At 42.7% G+C, this 20246-nt stretch overlaps 2 protein-coding genes across 3 annotated transcripts; one reads left to right on the top strand and one right to left on the bottom strand.

Annotated features, from left to right (window-relative positions):
- Positions 1 to 1284: 1284 nt before the first annotated feature.
- e2f1 (E2F transcription factor 1) lies at positions 1285 to 11103 on the bottom strand. Its single transcript, XM_084916316.1, has 7 exons — positions 9519 to 11103; positions 9168 to 9267; positions 8047 to 8266; positions 7730 to 7882; positions 7336 to 7450; positions 6963 to 7245; positions 1285 to 4712 (listed from the first exon to the last, which is right to left on the bottom strand). Exons 1-7 carry the CDS (start codon positions 9768 to 9770, stop codon positions 4471 to 4473), a joined length of 1365 nt encoding a protein of 454 aa, XP_084772442.1. The 5' UTR covers positions 9771 to 11103; the 3' UTR covers positions 1285 to 4470.
- A 236-nt stretch (positions 11104 to 11339) lies between these two features.
- Positions 11340 to 20079, top strand: znf341 (zinc finger protein 341). Of its 2 annotated transcripts, none has more exons than XM_084916313.1 (16): positions 11340 to 11431; positions 12055 to 12165; positions 13259 to 13449; positions 13730 to 13879; positions 13967 to 14287; positions 14373 to 14556; positions 14708 to 14798; positions 14880 to 14970; positions 15048 to 15213; positions 17051 to 17268; positions 17389 to 17597; positions 17907 to 18003; positions 18207 to 18339; positions 18808 to 18919; positions 19011 to 19081; positions 19211 to 20079. In XM_084916313.1, exons 1-16 carry the CDS (start codon positions 11401 to 11403, stop codon positions 19750 to 19752), a joined length of 2718 nt encoding a protein of 905 aa, XP_084772439.1. In that variant the 5' UTR covers positions 11340 to 11400; the 3' UTR covers positions 19753 to 20079. The 2 variants fall into 2 exon arrangements, with proteins under 2 accessions (XP_084772439.1, XP_084772438.1); XM_084916312.1 differs by having other exon boundaries at positions 14705 to 14798.
- The last annotated feature ends 167 nt before the right edge of the window (positions 20080 to 20246 follow it).

The raw sequence follows: 20246 nt of genomic DNA, 5'->3' as shown, positions 1-20246 counted from the left end.
CACTACCAGGTCACAAATACACATTTTTTAACTAATGACATGTGATACCACTGATTTCCTTTCCGATCTGATACCAAGTAAAATTCAGGGTGGCATCTACGATACTGATCTGATACCGATACTTTGTACAAAAACTTAATGTATTTCAAGTTATAGCATCATAATGATTACAGGACATCAGACTACTTGTTCTTATTGTTTAATTATGAAGAATTATTACATAGAAATAAAATAACTGAAGTTGTGTGTTAATTGATGCTATTTGAACACATATATCTTGTCATTTAACATGTATCAAATCAAATCACTTTTATTGTCACATCATTGCTGATACACTGGTGCAGCACATGTGAGTGAAATTCTTGTGTGCAAGCTTCACAAGCAACAGCGGTGTGCAAAATACAAGAAACACAAGAAACAAAGCAAAATATAAGAATAAGAAATATGAGAAATATAAGAATAAATATATGTACAAATATAAGAATGTATGCACATTACTAATTATGCATACATCTACACATACATATAGTATACGTGCATGGGTGTATATACATATATATAACATATACAGAAGTCAGCAGATGAATATTGTGCAAAAATGGGATTTATGTACAATATGGAGTGCATACGTGTTGTAGTTTTGATAAGTGACAGTGAAGTGTCTATGAAGTGTTAGTGGTCAGTGTTCAGCAGTCAAGGCCACAGTAGTGCTGTGCCACACTACAAAGTTTGGTATTGATCCAGTGGCAGCTAAATACAGGGCCAGTATTGCCGATATCAGTACAGACAATTTTAGGTTATTCAGGCAGCGGTCTCTAAAGCACTCAAAAAGGTTTGAACATTTTTCATAGCACATGTTTGAGGTTTCCTTTTCCCCCCAAAAAAATAATTAACACACTTCAGGGGGCTGCATACTGAACTTGAAGGATAAAAGCAAAGTATCAGTCCGATACCAATGCTAGTGTTGGTATCGATACTATGATATTTGGATCGATCCACCCACCTCTAATTTTTATTTTTTAGCTCAGAAATGTATAGCACAGATTTTATGTGGCTCCTGTGCGACTTCCACTGCTAACCTTTGTGGGGGAAATGTTTTTGATAGTACTAAATTACAATCAACCTTCTGAAGTAAACAAACATGGTTCAATAGAATACTAGTAAAGGTTTAACTACGTGATAACAAGACTTACCTAATGTAAAAGAAAGCATCATTAGTCTTAGGTAATAGCTACACCTCGTATTTTCTTTACATCACACAAAAACAATTTGCGACACAAATGATTCAAATGAAAATAGTTATTTTTATTTTGTCAAAAGACATTTTGATACAAAAGGGCATATTGGGTTCCATAAGTAAATCACAAGTACAAACTTTAACCAGAATGAAGGAAGAAGAAAAAAACAAAACAAGAAGATTGTTAAGTTTCTCGATAAGCCAGCAGAGAACAGCAACTTAGTCAGGGCTGCACTCCGTTCACTTCTGTTCTGTTAAGCCACATCATTTTTTAAAGATTTGTCAGTAGATCTGGATTTTATTTTGTACTCTAAGGTGACTTCAACACAAAGAAATTTGCCTTTCAAAATGTGCATTTTATAGTGTTATAAATCTAGGATCAAATGTCATTTCATGATTAGTTCAATATAGCCCATTGTTTCAGAAAAATCCCACTTGTGTCCTTATGCGTGCTTTGAATCTTACAATTGCAAAAGATTTGAGTTTAAACTGAAGGTGCAAAGTTTTTCAAACAAAAATCAAACAGATTCTACATACAACTAGCGGAAAATCAGGACCCCACACATTAAGATTTCCTGATCTGAATATTTTTAGGAACTTACTGCTTTACCTCAGCAAGGCACTTGCTGCATTTGTCCTGTGAAGCGGGGCGGCAAACACAATACGCTTACATTTGTTGGTCGGTTCAGCTGCAGATGGGAGCTGAAGCCCAACACGGAGACGAAACGTGTTACATCATCTGTTATAAAGGGAGTCTAGTTGCTTGTAACAACAGGTGAAAACCTCTCAGATGGTATTTTGAAGATATACGGAAACAAGACAGCAGTTACAACATTTTAAAACATTTGGATGAGACTGAGGCACCCAAAGGCTACAAAATACTTCATGTACAACCTTAGAACAGCAATGTTGCCTGCAACATGACAAAAACTTAAATCTGAACTGTAAGTAAGTTACAGATAAATCAATCAACAACAAAACGAAAAAGATTTCTTTTTCAAATTTTGGCATCACACACCAATTCAAAGGTTGCACATGGACAACAGCTTAAGGCAGGAAAATGCACTGAGTAGAAAACACGGCAAAAATCTAAAAATGTGCTACGAATAAGAAGCTAATTGACAAATAGCACATTTAGAAATTAATGATTTACATGGATTTACAAAATAAAAGTCCCTTCCTGACAGAAAATAGATCAAAAAAAATTTTTGTACCCTTTTTAAATAAATATTAAATTCCAAAAAATAAAAACAAAATGTGCATTTTCCACACACATGCACCTGCACACACAAAACCCAATATTTAAAGAATGATAGGGGGGAAAAAAATGTTAGCTTACATAACTTAGGACGAGAAAATACGACAGACATTTCTAACTACAATGATCATCTCATACTCTTGAGTACATGATGTGAAAATGTCTGTTATTGCCACATACTTCTGAAAATCAATATGGTTTCCTTAACAACAAAACAAAAAATGAAAAAATAAAACAAAGTAGTACGTGCAGTGAAGCCGGTGTGACCGTTGCAGAAGACACACAGAATCGATCACTCGCACCTAAGATAACATGTACCACCCTGTTGACCTGACTGGGTATGGATTTAAGGCATGAACATCACAAACAACTTTCTGAACTGACTCGATGTGCATGTACTGAACAATAACAGGATGCGCCTGCTCTGAACTTTCAAGAATCCTTCCTGGAGTCGTCACTGCTTTACACTGATTGGATTGGTAAAAGTAAAGCTCCAGCTGTCTTTTGATTCACCCAGGACAACAAACAAACCACACTGAGTGCGTCCAGAAAACAATGACTAGTTTGGGAGGTCCGGGGTTCGGGACCTGCTGGAAGTTCCTCCCCACCTACACGACACGAACAGTCAGGTTGTTTCAGGAACTTCCATTTGCAGACATCCGGTGAACTCACTTGAACCTACCTACAGCTAAAATATTTAAACGACAATTTTTTAAAACACACCTTTAAAAATCTACCATTAACCTACGTAACGCCCACACACCTTTGCATCAAAACAGTTGATTTAAGATTTTGCTCTGCTCCGAACACCTGAGACTATGGCTAAACGCTTAGCTAACTAATAGAGAACAAATCAGTATTAGTTTTTACCCACCTGGTTTCCTGCACACTGACAAAACATACCTTAGGTTTTCAGGCTAAGTTCACATTGATCCTTCAAAGTGGCCATTTTTTTGTCATGCAGTGGAGTTTCTATCTTTGCCATTTTCATACTTTAAAGCGCTTGACTACTGTGCAGATGTTTTCTTTACAAAAAAAAGAAATTTAAAGTGTCGTGGTAAATCTTTTACCTTTTATTAAGTTCCAGTTTCCCACAGTTTTTTCCCCACAGTTTTACTTTGTGTTAACAACAGCAACACTGTATCCAAATCCACTGACTGTGGTAGAGTTTGGGTCTGTGCAAATCTAATTTGGAGCTCACAATGAAGCCATGTTACAGGATCCAGTTCTATCACGACTCCAGTATTTTAAACCACATTATTAAAAGGGAAAAGCCTTTTAGATTTGGGTTTTTAATGATCTCTGTGGGTGTGAAAGAAAAATATTAAACTACACCGCAACGCCAACATGCTTCTGTAAAGCCCAGCTGGCCTCACTGAAGCAGCTTTGGGCTAAACGTGCTGGACGCGTGCGGAAGTTTCTCGTTTAGTCCGAGCCATCTGAGGAACAAACCTGAAGAGGTATAACATGTCAGTGTTTAAGAAACCAGCCCTAAGAGTCCCAACGCCACACACGCAAACACACACACACACACACACACACACACACACACATAACACCTGCACAATCCGCTTGGAAAAAAACATCAAACACGAAAATCTCACAAGGTACAAAATATGAAAATAACATTCATATAAATAATTTAAATAGCTATTCTAAAGCTAAACTCTTGGTCTAAAACTTTTGAATGGCCAAAGAGAAGTGCTAATGATATGCTATACAATTTAGGGGGAATTATTTGGGATTTTAGTTGGGGTGGTATTTCGGGGAACACATTTAAAACAATACGCAAAACATTTCTCCAAACTCCCACAATGAAAACACTACATTTTTGATAATGATGTGTCCATAAAATATTGATTCCCATTCTTTTTTTTTCTTCTTTTTTGTTTTAAAGGAGCTCCAGATCACTGTGGAGAAGGCCTGAATTTATAATCATTTGCCCACACGCTCCTCTTCTTTTGTTTTTTAACTTCTAATCGTCCCCCAAAACTTGTGACAGGTCACCAAAGTCACAGTCAAACAGTTCGCTGATGCCTTCATGGTCCTCTAGTCCATAGTGGTAGTCGTGACTGTGAGGGGGGGACAAGTTGATGAAACCGTCCAATGGGAGAGGAAGGCCCTCTCCGTTCAGGAAGTCCGTAGAAGAGAGCGGTGAGAGATCAAAATCAGGTAGGTCTCCAAGGTTGGAGAATGGGTCGCCTCCCAGGATGGATTCTGTCACAGGAAGAGAAATGTAAGAAATAGTAAGAGATTAAAGAGAGGATTAAAGAGCTGCACCAACTTACAGTATAAGATCAGTGAAAATTATTTCAAAATGAATCATGAAAAGCTCAAGAATAAAAAATATGGAGCTGGAAATAAGCACAGTAAGTCCATTACCATGATCAAAACCAAGCTAAAGACCATAAATAAAACAATTTATTCTTAGTTTTGCATTAGGTACCAGTGTGCATAATATTTTATCTATGGGAGTCAGGAACACTTCAGCAGCAGTGCCTCAAGCAAAGCTTTTTCCGCTGTAGACATTTTGACGTGGCATAGCAGGAAGAGGATGACTGCATTCTACAAGTACTGATTAATGCAATTAAAGCCACCTGTTTGATGACACAAAGTGTCAGCAGTGAAAACAGTGTCTGCATTTAAAAGAAGGACTCAAGAGATCCCACAAACACTAGGAAGGCAGGCACGGGTTCAAGTGTTGCATCTACCTTTTCATACCCTTAAAAGTGAACCTGCAGTTCACTTTTTTTACCCGAGATAAATATACATCTGCATAGCAACCAGCAAGCAATTTCCAGCAATAGTAAAATAAGTCATCAGCACAAATGTTCATGCCCACACCAACTAGCTAGCTAGAAGTTGATTTTTTTTTTTCAAGCATTGCAGGTAGAGCACGACATTGTTGTAGTGTCACTGTGTCACCTTCACTGTTAGAATTTAATATTATGTAAAGTCAGAGGTGTTGCAAATTGAAAATGTTGATAAAATGCAGTAACTAGCTAGAACAACAATCAATGTGAACTGTTGCAAATGCCATTTCTAGTAAATACACAACTCGACACAAAATGTTGAAGGTCTCATATTACAAGACTTTTTTACAAAAAAAGTGTTACAAAGTTTCTGAACTGAGCCAGACTAAATGTACATATTGGCAGGGCTCGCAAAATCGCTAGCCCGACGTCCCGGAGCTAGCGATATCTCCAGTCGGGCGACCAAAATCTATCTCAGCCCCGCCCGTCGGGTTATCATATAGCCCGACGGGCGGGGTTGAGATAGATTTTGGTCGCCCAACCGGAGATATCGCTAGCTCCGGGACGTCGGGCTAGCGATTTTGCGAGCCCTGATTGGGATAATTGGTAGTAGTTTTAATTTATTCTTACTTTGTCAAATCTGTAACAGAAATTAAAGCAGAAATCTAAGCTTCATTTACCTTTTTGGGGTTTTAGCACTAAAATGTGTTAATTTTACTGTGTTAAATCCTACATCAATATGGACAATACTACGGGAAGCATTATCATCATCTATATAGCTTTTGGGAACCCTATTATTATAAAACTCAAAGCCTCACAAGTTTTGTATAATAGCTCAGAACAAACTGTGACATCATGTCAATGTTACATGTTCACTGTTGACATTGTGTTTATGTTAATGACTTCCTGTATGTTTCTAGATACATTCTGATAAACGATTTTTAGTGCAGCGGCACTTTATGAGACGTGGAGTGTGCCGCCATCCATATCTGCCTGTTCTTCAATACTTTGTCTTATACACTGAATACATAGCTTACACAAAAGCATGAATATGTTTTTATTATTCATTTGTTTAGTGTTCTCACTATATATAGTGATATAATAAAGATAAAACAAATAATACTATAAATAAAAGTCTTTAAATTAAATAAAAGGTCTTTTCCAACACAGATGCTCTCCATATGTCCAAGGAACACACAAAAAGTTCAGTGTGAAGAGATCTGTAGTAGGTTACATTAATAAAACTTTGAAACCATGCCACAAAACCCTGTCAGCTGAGAGTCTCCCACTGACTGTGGATTCTCCCGAGCCCACCGATAATCTCAACCTGAGGAAACGCTTCTTGTCGTGGTCAGCCACACAGCTATGATTCATTTTCACTCTGTTTTAGAGACAGACCACAAATGTCCCTGGTGAAATTTAAGCAAAATTGTGGGACTTCCTGCCAAGTTTGATATGTTATTAATTCCACCTATTTGCTGTTCTCCTTCTTCGGTTACCCGTGAAGCAAATATTTGTGGTCTAAAAAAAAAAAACTTCCAGGAAATATATCAGTCCAAGAAAGGTGAGGCAAACATTCTCCTCATGTTTTGTCTGCACTGGCTAAAATATCAATGTTGGAAACAGACTGTGTTACGCAGAAGTGGCCTTAAGATAGTTCCTGATGATAATTATACAAATTAATACATAAATGTGGTTTATTTACAACGCTCACCTGTGTCGCCACCTAACACCAGTGATGAGGGGTCCTGTTGCGACACTGCTGTTACAGTGGATGATGTGGATGCTGGAGATGATAAACCCACTTCCAGGGCTGTTGAGCAGGTTCTGGGTTGTGATTGGTCGGTGGGTTGTGTGGGAGGTTGAACAAGAGAAGGGTCGGCAATGGGTTTAGAGGGACTGCCTCCTGTCACAGGGCTGCAGACGCCAGAGCTGTCTTCTGGACAGAGGAAGACGTCGATCGGACCTCGCGTGCTCTTCAGCGACACCTGGTAACCCTGGGATGTGCGTGCAGATGTGCACCGTTAGCAGAAACTCCAACAACAGTGAGTCCAGTGACCTGGGCAAAATGTTTTCAAAGCTTTTACCTCAGAGGGCTCTGAAACTTGCATCTGGGTCTCTGGTGGAGCTCTGATCACCATAACCAGCTGGTCGGGGGAATCGAACGACTGCCTCAAGTCCTGACAGCGCACATACCCCAACGTGATGAACTCAGCGATTAAGGAATAATTTCATTTATTCATTAATGTAAATGTTTAGGCCATCTGTTTTTGACATCTGTTTCTGAGTGACGCACAAGTCACGAGCATCACGTGTCCAGCTCGGCTCCACTGCTGCTGCTAGAGCCGCTTTCCGTTTAACAGATCGCAGCTCATCACTTAGAGATCACAGAGCTGTGCACACGTGACGAGTCTGCACACGGCAACACTCCGAGCTCTGTAACCACTTTAGACAACCTGATACTCAAAACAAAAAGGATATTTTTTGTTCTGTGGGTCCTCTGTGAGCAATCTGAGCTGCAGATTGCATTTGGAAATGAGCTCATCCAGCTGCTCCTCAGCATCTGTGAGGTCACACACCTCCCGCTGCAGCTCCTTATGGCGGGAAACCAGAGCCGCATCAATGCGATTACCGCTGCAGGGGTAGACGAGAGAAAAACTGACTGCTTAGGGTCACCAGACACACACACACACACACACACACACACACACCAAGCACTCAAATTTATTCTGCCACAGTTCTTGCTCCCGTTCCCAGATTTCTTTCATTTGCTGTTTTAGGCGTCTTTGAACACTTACAGCCACTGGATGTTGTTCTTTGACTTCTTGGAGATGAGCTGGATCCCCTCCAGGACATTGGTTATGTCGTAGATGCGTCTCTTCTGAACATCGAGCACCTGAGACGCCCAGTTTAGATCCACCACGCCGTCGGCCGACTGGGACAACAGGTCCAGAAAGCGCTTGGTGGTCAGGTTCAAAGAAGTGTCATACCGAGACTTCTCTGCCGTGGTCCGAGGAACTGGGCAGAAAGAGAATACATACAAGAATTAAAAGAAATGCACATATTACTGGTCTAGAGCGTAAGCTGAGGCAGCGGTTTGCGGTGGGCAAAAGGTTCAAATGAAGATTATCAGTCACTTTAAAAAAAATGGGACTCTTCAGCGTCAAAAGAACTTAACCATTCTCTTCTGCTACTGCTTATTACTTACTGCCTTAGGGTGAGAGGCAGAGTACACCCTGGACAGGTTGCCAGTCTGTCAGAGGGCTAACACATAAAGACAGACAACAACACACTCAGTCACACCAATGGGCAATTTAGGGTTACAATTAACCTAACCCCACTAACTACAATGTCTTCAGACAGTGGGAGGAAGCCAGAGTACCTGGAGAGAACACAAACGCAAACACAAACGCAAACTCCACAGAGAAGGACCCTGGCTTGATGGTGGAACTGAACTCAGGACTGATACTGAAAAGTTGCTTTACATCCATCTCCTTCCAAACAGATCCCAGTGGAAATCCACATGGACTGCATTTCTAACAATTCAGATAGACTCATATTTCTACATTATACCAATTAATATAATGTGTGTGTCACGTGTAGCTTTTCCATTTCAAGTCCATCATTTGATCCTTTTGGTGCATGCAGTGAGCCCAAATCTGCAAATGAAAGGGATCAAATGAACTGATAAATCGCAACGCCTCTTCTCTTGCTCCATTCTCAAAAAAACCAGTCTCTCCATTATTTGAATAGACAGATATTTGTAAGTTTCTCTCAATACAGCCAGCCTGGAGGAGACAGGTTGACAGGCTGTGCTGATAAAAGAACAGCTGCTTTTATGACAATGACTGAGAGCAAAGGTGAGCAAGGATGTGTGGGCGAGGATTTTTTAGAGTGGGGTGTGGGCTGTCAGCTGTACCTCTGGGAGGAGCAGGAGTGGAAAGCAGTGCCTGGCCTGTGGAAGGTCGAGTGGTGCTGACATACTGATGGTCACTGTCCAGGTCCAACTTCCTTTTTACCTGAAGGAACACACATGTCTGGAGTAAGAAACAGACATAAGACAGTAACAGACTAACTGCTGACACAGACACGCACTGTTTACGAGCAGAGAAATGTCAAACTGATACCAGCAACAGGTGGGTAACTTACAGCAGCTCTGCTACGTGCAGTATGTAAACGAACAACTCCTCAGTTTAACCACTTCCCTTATTGCTCTTTCACTTTCTTTCTCTCTCTCTCTCCCCTTTCCTCCCACACCTCCCTTCCTCACCGGTGGCCTTCCCAGAGGCGGTCTCCTCTTGTCCTGGATCCCTACATCAGCTGGGCCCTGCGGAGTGGCGAACAGCAGGATCTCCCCCGTGCTCGTCGGGGCAGGGGCTGGGTGGAGTCCTTCATTGCTGGGGCTGGTGATAATCACTATCTGGTGGTCCTCGTCCAAGTTGATACTCCCAGAGTTCAGCAAAGTCTCAAAGTCTGCTAACAGATCCTCCGATGTCTGCCCTGTTATCAGAGTCTCTGACATTGCAGTGTGTCACCAGGAGCCCCTCTTCACTGGACTTGGGTGGCGGTGGTTATAAACTAAGGTGCTGTTATGACAGTATCAGCACCGACTCACATCTGCCATTTTTTTTGTGAATAAAGGCAACAAGGGTGAATTCTCGTGAAAACTGTCTCGAATGAGTTCATTAGCAGGTGGAACATTTCATAAACTGTTTTATTTTGTTAAACATTTTGATTACACCACAGCAATGTAAAGCCACGTCCTAAAACTCAGGCTGAGGCTGAAACAGCAAGCCAGGGTTTGCTGCCAAACAGGAAATTTGGCACATGAAATATTGCTAAATGCATACTATAAAAGCTCCGCCGCGAATAAGTTATCAGAGAACCAGTCCGAAACCGGCCGTGGGAGAAATCCACTCTGGCAAGCTAGCAAAGGGAGCAAGCTAACCTTTTGTTTTCATCTCTCCTGTCAGTACAGTAGAGCCGAGGCCTGGCCACACTGCCCCTGAACAGCTACCACCCCGGCTAACGAGCTAGCTTCCAACCAAATGACAAAGACTCGAACAGGGTCACAAAACAAACTCGAGCTGCCGCCAAATTCGCAGGTCACGCCGGTAGAACAATATTACTTCTCATTGTATTAAACACCGAGCGAAGTTAAGAGGCTATTAAAACTTTACAGCAGCTTACAGAAGTGAGCGATCAGAACAAAATATCTACGCCGCAAAAAAGCATCACGGGAACTTAAAATCATCTTTGAGACTATATCTATAAAAGCGAGCATCAGTCCAGCGGATAATACAAAGACGTGGTCGAATATGAATATATAGGGCAAATTAGCATGTTAGCTAACTTATTAGCGGCAGTTGTTCTATCCCCTTGTTTTGTTGGGGCACGCAGGAAGCAGTCCGACAAAACTGGAAATATAAGCACATAAAGCGGCGAAAAACAAGCGCACGGTTTAACATAACAATCGGTGGACCTCGCCTGCTCACCCCGGCCGCAATCCACCCGTTAAAACGCCGTCATTACCCCGTTATCGTCCTTTATTGTTGTTATTGTCTCAGCTGATCTACATCCACACAAGCCCCTGACGGTTTTCGCGCGAAATCTTTTTTGCCGCGAAACCAACACGTGCACCAAGCAGTCGGTTGGGATTGGTCCGAGCTGTGCGCTTTTCGCGGGGCGGGGCCGGGGAGCTCTGATTGGCAGAAGTGGGTGTCTGTCACGTTACGAACGCAGATAAATCGATGAGAAGCGCATTCGCGGAATTTGGAAAATAAAGCATTTTATTTTAGTTGAAGCAAATATATTTAGTTTATCAGGCTGATGTCAAGCAAGTTGTTTGTAATTAATATAAATTTACATTTTTGTTGTTGTCGGAGTAAAAAAAAAAACTATTAACCGCAATTCTTCTTGCCGGTCTCGTGTTCGAGAAGAGTTTCTCACAAATAATAATACTACTACTACTACTACTACTAATAATAATAATAATAATAATAATAATAATAATAATAATAATAACAACAATAATAACATTAATAATAATAAAACATGTCTGGGTGAAAGCGATTTTCCTTAGTTGAGCAGAGTTACCTCAAGAGGCAGCCATAGGTAATCGAGCGCCTACCACGCAGTAGGAGTGCTACAAGATGGCGCAGGCAATATTTGAGGTGCTGGAAGGTATGAGTATTTCTTTATTGGCAGCGTAATTACAGTTACCCAAAACGTTTGCTCCTACTTTAGACATTTCACTGATGTAGGCCCATTTGGAAACGCAGAAAAATAACGTAAATCCACGTACGAGCCTCTGGTTTTGTTTCAATAAGGAAAACAGCACATAGGAAGGACTCTGTATGAATGTAAACAAACAAAGTGATTAAACACTTTTTCGACCTAACGGACAGCTTATTATTAATCGTAGTCATCGTATTGCTGTCAGATGGTAAATGTATTTACATTTCAGGGTGATTTTCTTTCCTTCAGGCCCTCTTAATGACAAGACTTTTTGTAATATTACTGGATTAACAGCCTGTTTGTTGTAAATGAATTATTACTGTTATTGTTATTGTAAGTGAGTACAGTATCAGGAGATTACTGTACGCAGATTTGAAGTGGATGTAGAGATATCCTTATCGAAAGCTGTTAGTCTTCCACACTAATATTGCTTCTGATCACAGTTGATTCTTCTTTTAATAAGATAAAACTACTAATTCATTTTTAGACATTTCAGTAAGTCATGCATCACTTGTGTTCAGACTAAAATGGATCTTTGCAGCAGGTGAATTCTTCTTCTTACTCTTCAGGCATGGACAATCAGACAGTGCTGGCAGTCCAGTCACTGCTAGACAGCCAAGGAGGTGTTCCTGACCCAAACAACCAAAACGTCTCTGGGACGCCAACAATCCAGTCTATGGGTATGTAATGGCATGCACAGCTGTGGGACAGGCTGTATTATTGTCCTGTTATTCTTTTATGTCAAGAGACATGTCATCCATCCATTTTCTGCCGCCTATCTGGGTCTGCGTTGTTGGGCAGAAGGAGAGATGCCCGCCCATCTCTTCTAGCTAATCCAGGAGGACACCAAGACATTCCCAAGCCAGTTGAGATATTTCTCTTCATTCTGTCCTGGATTTTGCCCAGTGCATTCTAAAGGGAGGATGTGTCGGAAAAATCCCTCAGGTAGCAGGTATTTTTGCCAGAATCACCTCAACTGGCTCCTTTCAATGTGGAAGAGGATCAGACAAAGAGCAATTCAGAAAACCCCAATAAAAAGAACTAAAAATAGGGAGAGGGTTACCAAGGCCCAACCATGGAGTCAGACATGTGGCTTGAGGCAGAGCGCCTGGTGGTCAGACCTTATCCACGGGGCCTGTCCAGGCATAGCCAGAATGAGCAACAATGAGCCCACCACAAACAGAAGGTACCACAGGGGTTCGGTGCCTTATGGATTGGGTGGCGGTCAGTGGTGGTTGGATTCAGTTTAATTTGATTAAATCATCGCAGAGACCAAGGTTCTTGAAAAGTCTTGTCGTCAGATCAGCTTATTAAGTAAATGTCAGTTAAAACAATGTAAGTAGTTTATAAGCACATGTTTTTCATCCTGATGTTATTGCAGCTCATATTTGTGTCACATAACAAAAACCTTACACAAAAAGAAGAATCTAGAGGCAAGACTTTGACACGTTATTACGGTTGTGTTATTAGTTAGTTAGCTGTTAGCTGGTTCATCAAACCAAAATGAGGTCCTCGTGACAGACTCGACTGCTAGTTTCATTTATCTGGTGGTGCACACTTTTTGTTGTGAAATGATGTCATCGTGTGCAGTCTTCGAAAAATACTTTTCCTCTAAAATAGCTATTAAAGCCAAGTGCATCACTGCAAAAACATTAAAGGATGAATATCACCACCCATTAAATGTCCAAAAGTGCGTTAACATCCTCAAAATTGACTCATGTGTGTCTTTTTTTCCCCGTCTGCTGTTTCTTGCTGCCTAAAACCTTTATACAGACGACGAAGACGTGTTCCTGTGTGGGAAGTGTAAAAAACAGTTCAACTCTTTGCCTGCTTTCATGACGCACAAGAGGGAGCAGTGCCAGTCTAGCACCCCTTCTCTGTCCACAGTGTCCTTGGCCTCCACCAATGCCTACACGCCTGTCCCGTCTATTAGTTCGGTACCACAGACTCCTGCCAACAGACAGGTGAGGAAAGCAAAAGGGCAATTTATCTGTGGGGGTGATAAATAACTTGCTCAGTTTAATAAGTTAGTTGTGCAGAGTGCAGAGCTTAAAGCGGTAATAAAACTGATAAGAAATGTAAAGAGAAGTGGGAAAGAGGTAATGGTCTGAGGTAAAGCTGACCTGATGGTAAAAGTATTTTATAAATACGTTATATAAGAGGCCAGGACTGTAAAGGAAAAAGATTTTGTTATAATGATTCAAAAAGCAGCTGATGTGACTGTTTAACTTGGCACTCACACAGGTGTCCACCTACATCACAGTCCCTCCCTCCCCTTTGACGCACACTCTGGTCCAAGGCAACGTGCTCGTCAGCGATGACATCCTCATGTCTGCCATCTCAGCCTTCACCTCCATCGACCAGCCCATGGCCCCCATGCAGACTCCCATACAGGTACTGTTTGCTTCCTTCTCTCCTTCACGCCCAGCATTTGAATTTATTACATCCTGTCACCAAATCTGTCCGCTTCCTTTATGACAGAGTAACCTGAGCATGCACACAGCCGGTGTGTCCTACTTACAGCACCATCACCACCACCACCTCCATCACCTTCATCAACCGCAGCAGCAGCCCCCGCAGCAGCAGCAACAACAACAACAGCAGCAGCAGCAGCCGCCCTCCCATCCCCTGCCACCTGCACAGCCCACCCAGCAGACACTCACTTCCCAGGTCCCGGCGAGCCACAGCAACTCAGTGGTGCAGGTGTACAGCACTCTGCCCCACATGGTCGGAGGTGGAGGGGGTGGCGGGGGTGGAGCTGAGATCCACACACTGGGTCTGCAGCCTTTCCATCCTGTGCAAGTGAGTGAAGCTTGCTGTTTGGTTTCCGTCGCAGTGGTTAAAATGATACGTTTCCAGCTTCTGTGACCATGCGTGTCTTCCTCAGGTGCCCAGTCAGGGTGTGGAGAGTCATTCGTTCACAACCCCTCCCGTGTACAGCCCCGGGAAGCAGGGCACCAAAACCAAGACCTGCAGCATCACTGCCAGCATGGCGGAGCTGGGTGACTTTGAAAAGGTTATCGTTCCCAAGCGACCGAGGAACTGTAAAAAAAGCTCAGATGGAGTCGCAGGTACGTGTGGAAAAGTTTTACAGTTTTTACCTAATGGAACTGTAGAGGACAACATGATGGATGTTTATATAAACTGTATTAACTGTTTATATAAACTGTATTAACTGTTCATATAAACTGTATTAATTGTCTGAATTGGACTCCTCAGCAGAGCAGCTCAAGGGAAAAGGTCCGAAGCTCAAATGTAACTTCTGTGACAAAGTCTTCTCGAAAAACTTTGATCTCCAGCAGCACATTAGGAGGTGAGTTGCTTTCCAGGATGTAGACTCGACCAACTTTAAAGCTGAAATAAAGGATTCATTAAAACAGTTTCCCTCTTGCAGCCATACGGGAGAGAAACCGTTTCAGTGCATCGTCTGTGGCCGAGCCTTCGCGCAGAAGTCCAATGTGAAGAAACACATGCAGACACACAAGGTGCTGTGATATAGATCTGCATGATGTATTTAAATTTTAATCAACACACTAACAAAACAGCTGTCTTTATCTTACAGGTGTGGCCTATGAGCGTGGCCAGCACTGTGTCTAGACTACCAATCACAGTAAAGGTGGTGCCAGTGCCCCCCAGTGAGGAAGAAGAAGGCGGGGAACGGCAGCAGGAAAGTGAGCGGGATGAGGACGGGATGCAGGAAACACAAGCAGAGGAGCCAACGCAAGCAGGTACCGTCTGTTAAATAACACACTGTGAAAAGGATATCAGTGTTCTGGAAATTCCAGCATTTGAATGTCCTGGGAATGTTGGGAAGAAACAATCAAAGTGTCCAAGTGGAAAAAACAGACTAAGATTCTACTAACAAACTTAGAAATGGACAAGCTGCTGTCATTGCGTAAGAGAAATAAACACCAACGCTCATAAGCCGGTCGTGAAATAAGAGTGGGTCAATGCTCAGGAATTCTTCATTTGATGATGAGTAGGAAGGAGATGTCATCACTGTAAACAGACTAAAAGCTGGAAATGTTTTAAACTGATAAACTGTCTCACAGTGTGAGGGAGAGCTACCTGTTAGTAGTATCTCACTGCTGGCTCCTCACTAAAGTGGGGTAGCTGGGCTCAGGATTAGAGGCTGTGGAGCATGGTCAGCCAGAGGGAGCAGAGACGCTGTTTCTTCAGGTTGAAAGGTGCTAGTTGAGCGTCAGGCATCTGATTAGGATGCCTTCTGGTTGCCTCCTCTTGGAGGTTTTCTGGGCACACCCAACTGCAAGCAGAGCCCGGTGTAGATCCATAACCCACTGAAGAGATTAAGGCCCAATTTACTTACACATTGTCAGTACAAAACTGGGCTTGTTTTACTCTCCCTTTATGTATTTTTGGGAGTTCCTTTCTGATTTACTAACATTTGCTAACTGTGCTTATATCTGACGCAGAACAAAAGCATGTTTTTGCATTTGATATTAAAATGAACTGACTGCACCTGTGTTTAGAAAGCAGCACAGCTTTTGTAAATCATCTGTAAAACTAACCACACATATGAGCGCTTTTTGGAGATTGTACTTGCATGGTATTTTGTCACGTTTAGTTAATCTTGCCGTATATGCCCTGTCTGACCTGGGAATACTTCAGGATCTCCCAAGAGGAACTAGAAAATGTTGCTGACGACAAAGACATCTGGGACACTTTGCCACTGCGACCTGATTTCCAGATAAGCACGAGTTAATCAATGGATTTCAAAAAATTCGCTTAAAATGTTATTCAGAACATCAACAATTGAAACTCAGGAGAAAAGGGCTATGTAAAGTTAGAAGTAACGATCAGTTACAACACGAGACAATTTTAAAAGTAAAGTAAAAAATGTACCTGATTTAAATTTGGTCAAACTTCTCTTCGAGATTGCATCCTCGCACACTTCTGGACTGTTTCCAGTCCGTGTCTCACAGGAAGTCCTGTTCTGACCCTTTGTACCACTGACTTCCTGTGTCGAACCAACCTGACTGTCATGTTGAGACCAAACTGCAGTTTTTCACAGGGTCCAAGCCCAGATGTGGTGCTCCAGGTCAGGACCATGACCAGGCACAGACACTTTACCACCTCAGGTCTTGTGATAAAGTTCTACTGTTTAATATTGTGACATCTAAGTAGGAGCTTTCTAGGCAAACGCTCTGAACTCCTGGAGCAAAGCAGTCAGCTCAGTACTACTCAGCACATTTGCCTCCTTTGTAGTCCTCGCCAAAATGACAGCTGATAGGTCTGACGCTGACACTGCCTGACACCAAGTCACAGTGAATGAGCGAGCCAGAAATAGCAGCATCAGTGAAATCATTCCAGTGATTCTAAGGAGATAACGTTGAATGTGACAGCAGCCAGATTTACATCAGGTGGGCAGATTGCTGCTGTGTCCCTCAGCTGTAGAGGTGTGGCGGTGTTCCTCAAGAAGTCTGTTTTTGTCAGTAACAGTGACTGTCACTGATAAATCAGCCTCTACTATCTTTTCATGGTTTTGGTTTCTTGACACATGTGGACACTCACAGCCCTCACTGTTAACTCAATGCTTGACTGCAGAAGCACCTGGGGAGCTGGAGGAGAGAGTGGCCGAGGTTCGGGCTGATCCAGAGGGCAGCCAAGCGGAGGATGTGCAGAGCAGGCAGAACCAGCAGTGCCCGGCTCAGACCAAACAGATCGTGGTGATAGACAGCTCCTACCAGTGCCAGTTCTGCGGCAGCAGGTTTAAGACCTACTTCCAGCTCAAGTCCCACCTGACCCAACACAAGGGGGAGCAGGTGAGTCATAAAGACATGATGGGTACACATTAGAAAACTGTGCTGATGAGTTGGATTGACTGAAAACGTCCAGACACACACGGGGTTAGTCACTCGGACTTTGTGACTGTTTTCCTGCAGGTTTATAAGTGCGTGTTAAAATCATGCTCCCAGACCTTCCAGATTCTGGATCAGTTTTTGGAACACATCCGGACGCACCAGGAGCAACTGACCTACCGCTGCCACCTGTGCAGCAAGGTGTTCCCCTCGCTCTTTGAGCTGGGACTCCACCAGTACTCCCATTCCCTCTGCCCGCAGCAAAATACACGCAAGGAGGCCACCGTGTACAGGTCAGCTCAAGCACTTATCCTCGAGTGGAAGAAGGAGTAGAGAGAAGAAGTTTGGAGAGGTGGAGAGAGCCTGCTTGCATAAATCCCATAATAGATATGTCATATTACTTTGTTGCATAGTTTGTCTTGAGCAGGTCTCACGTTCACTGTTCTGCTGCTGTAAATAATCACTTGTACTTTTGCCTGTAGCAAAAATTATATATCACGTCTTACTCTGAACTGCATGTCTAGTAGTCATTTCTACAGTTGTCAGACTGAATGCGCTTCTTCAGGATTTGTTAACAGTGACAGTTTACGTTTTTCCTTCAGATGTGTGAAATGCCAAAGCCGATATTCTACGCAAGAGGCGTTAGAGCAACACCTGCTAACTGCATCGCACAGCTTTCCCTGCCCACACTGTCAAAAGGTACACTATGACACACCCGACGTTTCACCTTTTATTCACTTGCAAAGCTCTGTGTATGCACATGTTAAAGTAGGCTTCAGATTCCCTGTGCCTAATGCAACTTGGCTTGAATGGTTTAGTTCATGAACATAGGTTTGAGCTGTTTAGGCGTTTTGTTTCCCGTGTCAGTTCAGTCTCTGACTCACGCCCTTTGCGACCATCAGGTCTTCCCATGTGAAAGATACTTCAGACGCCACCTCCCCACTCACGGCGTTGGCGGCAGGTTCAAGTGTCAGATCTGCAAGAAGGCCTTTAAGACGGAGCACTACCTCAAACTGCACACACGGATTCACTCAGGTTATCTTTTCATCTGTTTGGCTATGTTATATGACCTCATGCACCGCAGACTATATGTAAAACATGCACAGTTTCCCTTCTGTTCAGTTATTATGAAGGAGGTATTTATTAATGTCAGAGGAAATTAGGTGGTCACAGTTGCTCCAAGTGACTAAGAACAGCAACTATTAATACAATGTATTACAATGTTACAAAATAGCTCTAATATATACAGATACATACAATGGAAGACTATGGGACTGGAATAACAGGACAGACTAGAGCAGACAACAGACAGGTAACGATTAAGTCAGGCTGCATGACAAGAAGGTGCTGGGAGGGGTGGGTTGTAAGGTGGTCTGCAGATGTGCAGTGACTCTAGACTGGTTTTAGCATCTCATGAGATGTGAACACCCGATTTTGTTCGCTGTGCATACAGCTTAGTAGTCAAAGTACAGGCGTAAGTTTAATGCTGATTCCATTTTCTAGGTGAAAAGCCATATAAATGTTCCCTCTGTGAGGCGACGTTCAACAGGAAAGACAAAGTGAAGCGACACATGCTCATTCATGAACCCTTTAAGAAATACAAGTGTCCTTTCAGGTGAGACCTTTAAGTGGGAAAGCCCTGTTCTCTTCTGTTTGTTTTTCCTTTTCTAAAAGTTATTCACTCTTGTTTTTCTCATTTTCATCAGGACACATGTCGGTTGCACCAAAGAATTCAACAGACCAGACAAACTCAAGGCCCACATCCTGTCACACTCTGGTGAGTGGATAACACCAAGAATATTTTTGAGGAAAAAGATGAAGAAGCACTGTTAGGGATCTTCTGTATTCCAGATACAGTATGTATATACGAATATTTTAATGCATCATCACATGAACTTTTTTCCAGGTATCAAGCCCTACAAGTGTCTGTTCTGTCAGAAGGCGTTCAGCCGCAGGGCTCACATGCTCGAGCATCAGCAGTCCCACACTGATAACTACCGCTTCCGTTGCTCCACCTGCAACAAGGGCTTCACCAGGCAGAGCTATTACAGAGATCACAAATGTCCTGCCGCAGGAAATGAGCTGGGAGCAGAAATGGGGACGGGAGAAACGGAGGGAGACGAGGTAGAGGAGGCTGAGGAGAAGGACGGAGAGGATGAGCAGAGAAGAAACGGGTTTACAAGAAAAGCAAAAAGGACGGTGACAGGGGGAGATGATGGAGCGGAGGGCAATGGCATAAATGGCATCCGGCAGCAAGTGGAAACACATGGGGAGGCGGGAGAGGAGAGAAGGAATGATGAGGGCTGTCAGGCTGTGCTGTCCATCAGCACCATCGAAAGGCAGACAAAGGGAGAAGAGGAGGAGGATGATGGGGTGAATCATGGTGGAGGAGGACTGGAGCAGATTTCAAGCGATGACCAAAACTGTTTGCAGCAGCCATGTTTGTAGTCCTAATGCCAAGTCCGAATGTTTCCAGGACCAGTCGACAAGCTTTATCCTTTTTTTTTATTATTTAAACCACACACTTACATAACATTATTTGTTTTAAATTAAAACGTCATTTAAATTATTACACTGGATTAACAGGAACTGGAAGATTTGAAGGATCTGTTGGATCTATGATGCCCAGTGGAAAGTTTCTAAATTCTTGTATTATGTGCAAGTTCAAACCACGCCGGCTCCGTCACAACATAATCTCAAGCCTTTGCCAAAATGTTCTGTTTTCATGTCATTTCATGTAACGACAAATAAAATTACTTTAAGGTTTGTACGTGACTCAAAGTGTAATTGTGTCTATTTAAATGCATGTTAGTGCATGTTTTAGTGCAGGTGCCACCAAAGCTGCAACCAACCAAGCTTGGTTGGGTCACTCGCTGAGTGACCCAACCACTCAGCGAGTCTGAGAAGCATTTCAAAGCAGCTCTGGGGGAAAGGGGAACTTC

The sequence above is a fragment of the Perissodus microlepis genome, chromosome 20 (assembly GCF_051167445.1).
Source record: "Perissodus microlepis isolate ML-2025 ecotype Zambia chromosome 20, ASM5116744v1, whole genome shotgun sequence".
Classification (NCBI taxonomy): domain Eukaryota; kingdom Metazoa; phylum Chordata; class Actinopteri; order Cichliformes; family Cichlidae; genus Perissodus; species Perissodus microlepis.
The sequence above is the reverse complement of the archived record's forward strand: the minus strand, read 5'-3'. Positions and strand labels throughout refer to the sequence as shown.